The sequence below is a fragment of the Gymnoscopelus braueri genome, assembly GCF_963280865.1.
Source record: "Gymnoscopelus braueri genome assembly, chromosome: 1".
In the NCBI taxonomy this organism is placed as follows: domain Eukaryota; kingdom Metazoa; phylum Chordata; class Actinopteri; order Myctophiformes; family Myctophidae; genus Gymnoscopelus; species Gymnoscopelus braueri.
The window spans coordinates 50,828,904-50,831,403 of record NC_137603.1 but is presented as its reverse complement, the minus strand read 5'-3'; the positions used below and the strand labels follow the sequence as shown (position 1 = coordinate 50,831,403).

Below are 2,500 nucleotides of genomic sequence, written 5' to 3'. Positions count from 1 at the left end.
ACACACACACACACACACACACACACACACACACACTGTGCTGTTGGTTTTTTGGGATCAGCAGAGTGTGAACTTCTCAGTTGACAAAGGTGCTTTTCATTAAACCCTAGCACACTTTCTGCACCAGCACACACAAAGTACACGTGCACACCAATACATTAGACACACACACACGCACACGCACGCACGCACGCACGCACGCACGCACGCACACACACACACACACACACACACACACACACACACACACACACACACACACACACACACACACACACACACACACACACACACACACACACACACACACACACACACACACACACACACACACACACACACACACACACACTGACCTCCAGCACATGAGGCGGAGCATTCAGATCGAACCGCGGCCCAGGTGTAGTCGTGCTTCTTGTGGGTGCGAGGCAGAGTGTATTCCCACTCCACTCCGGGGTTCTTCCCCTGCAGCAGGATCTGTGCGGGAACAGACACACACACACACATCAATTCATATTTGTCCATAGTTAAGCTAAAGGTTTCACTAACTAATCGACTACTATAACCGCTAGTCAATACTGTTTCCCAAACTGGGGGTCGGGACCCCCAGGGGGGTATTTTGGGGGGTACCCATGCAGATGATTAGCTTAATGTGCTAAATTGTATACAGGGTATCTGCACATTATCAAAGTTACAATTTAAGGACCAAATTGGCCAAATTGTCAAATAGTAACTAAAAAAGAAAATAGCCGATCTACAAGCTCGATGTGAGCTTATGGTTCGGCTATTTTCACAATATTTATCTGTGGAACCGAGTCAAACTAAATGCAATGCCTGCAATTCCAGGGTGCTTGTCAGGGTGGGGGTCCCCAGTTCAAATATGATTATTTGGGGGGGGGGGGGGGGGGGGGGGGGGGGGGCGCGGCCTGAAAAGTTTGGGAACCCTTGAACTAGTTGATACTGTGGCAGATTTTAACAATTATTATTAATATTTTCATTGTGAATCAGGGCTGTATATTTACAGCAGATAGTTGTGGTCCCTGAAACAATTGTCCTCTCAATACATCCATGGATAACTGTTCATAGATCATAATTCCTGTCTGCTCTTTTCTTTTTTTGTATCAACGAAAACGTGTGCTGATGATCCTCTTCTGAAACCGTTTCTCGCTGAAGGGTGATTTATTTGGACGTTCAAGTCAAGAATGAGTCATGGATGCATGCAGACATGCAGGCATACATGCACCTGAAGGCCTGTCATTAACGTAGCATTCACTTCCAAGAGAGGAATGGACTTTGGGCCAATTCATGTGCAGATTCGTTTCAGAGCTTGACCGAAAAGGTTTCTCAAAATAAAACATTGTTTGTAAGTGAAGACAGTACTGGCTATTGTTAGTTATAGACTGGCAGAATCAAATGGATGATGTCTCTGTCTAGAGTTTATAAGGCACGTACATGGAAAGACGACCAATCAACAAAGTCTTGGCCGACACTGACCGATTCATCATTAATTGACTGTGAGAGGACAGCTCTAGTCTAAAAGGCAGCACAAAGCCATCTTGGTGGAGAGCTAGTCAAAGCAAATGACTTCCCTTCCCCAACACATCCATACTAATGTGTCTTGAACCATTAGCCACAAGCCAAGACCAGTGTCACTTTTTCTAGCAGACACTGTGACTCATAAAAGGTTCCACATCATCTCATTTAAACCCCAGTCAGTCTAGGATAAAATTGACTGAAATATCTCAAGGGAAAAATGACGGAGCTCACCAAATTGCCTAAACAAGAGAGCTACTTAGCGCTAAACCGCACTTCCTTTGCTGATGTTAGCCATCCCGACTAGCCAAAACCCCCTGCCACCAGCCAACCTCCACCGTCCACCAAACCAATACTTTAGGCTTCTCCAAACAAACGGATTCTCACCAATACACATACATCCGTTCCCCGATTAACAAACAGTAACTTCAGCCAGTGGCTGCAAACACGTAAGTCGACGTCACTCAGGTTTTTGATGTCCTTTTAATAGAGCGCCCACATATCTTTAAAATAAATTACTTTCCTCTCAAATCTGGCCGCCAATTTACTCTACCAGGCAAATAAACTTTCATCCATCCATATACAGTACATGTATTTCAGACATCCAGTCTAAGACAACTGCAACCTATGCCCATTTCTGCAACCTATTTAAAGTGCTCCGAGGAGCACTTTTTCTAGTTTATCATGAGACTATACCCTGAGGTGTGGACTTGAGACTCAACCATTTCTTTACGATAAAAAGGTAAAATACCTGGTTTCTGACCGACAGCAACGATATGTTTGTGATTAGGCTATTGTGTTCACAAACTTGCACCTGTGGGATGGAATTTACAGCATGTGTTCTCCGTTACGCTGCAATTGTGTGAAAGGAAGTTATACTCACACAACTGGCTATGTATGAATGGGAAATGTACAAAAAGAAAACAACAACTGTCAAATCTGTTTTGACAGGAATGTCAAAGCATGA

General features: G+C 44.2%; 1 protein-coding gene across 1 annotated transcript in view; it reads right to left on the bottom strand.

The window, feature by feature from the left end:
- Positions 1–2,500, bottom strand: part of adamts18 (ADAM metallopeptidase with thrombospondin type 1 motif, 18) — a 79,657-nt gene that overhangs the window by 15,652 nt on the left and 61,505 nt on the right. The window contains 1 exon segment of the mRNA XM_080438068.1: positions 357–477. Coding sequence (XP_080294194.1) covers positions 357–477 — 121 coding nt within the window.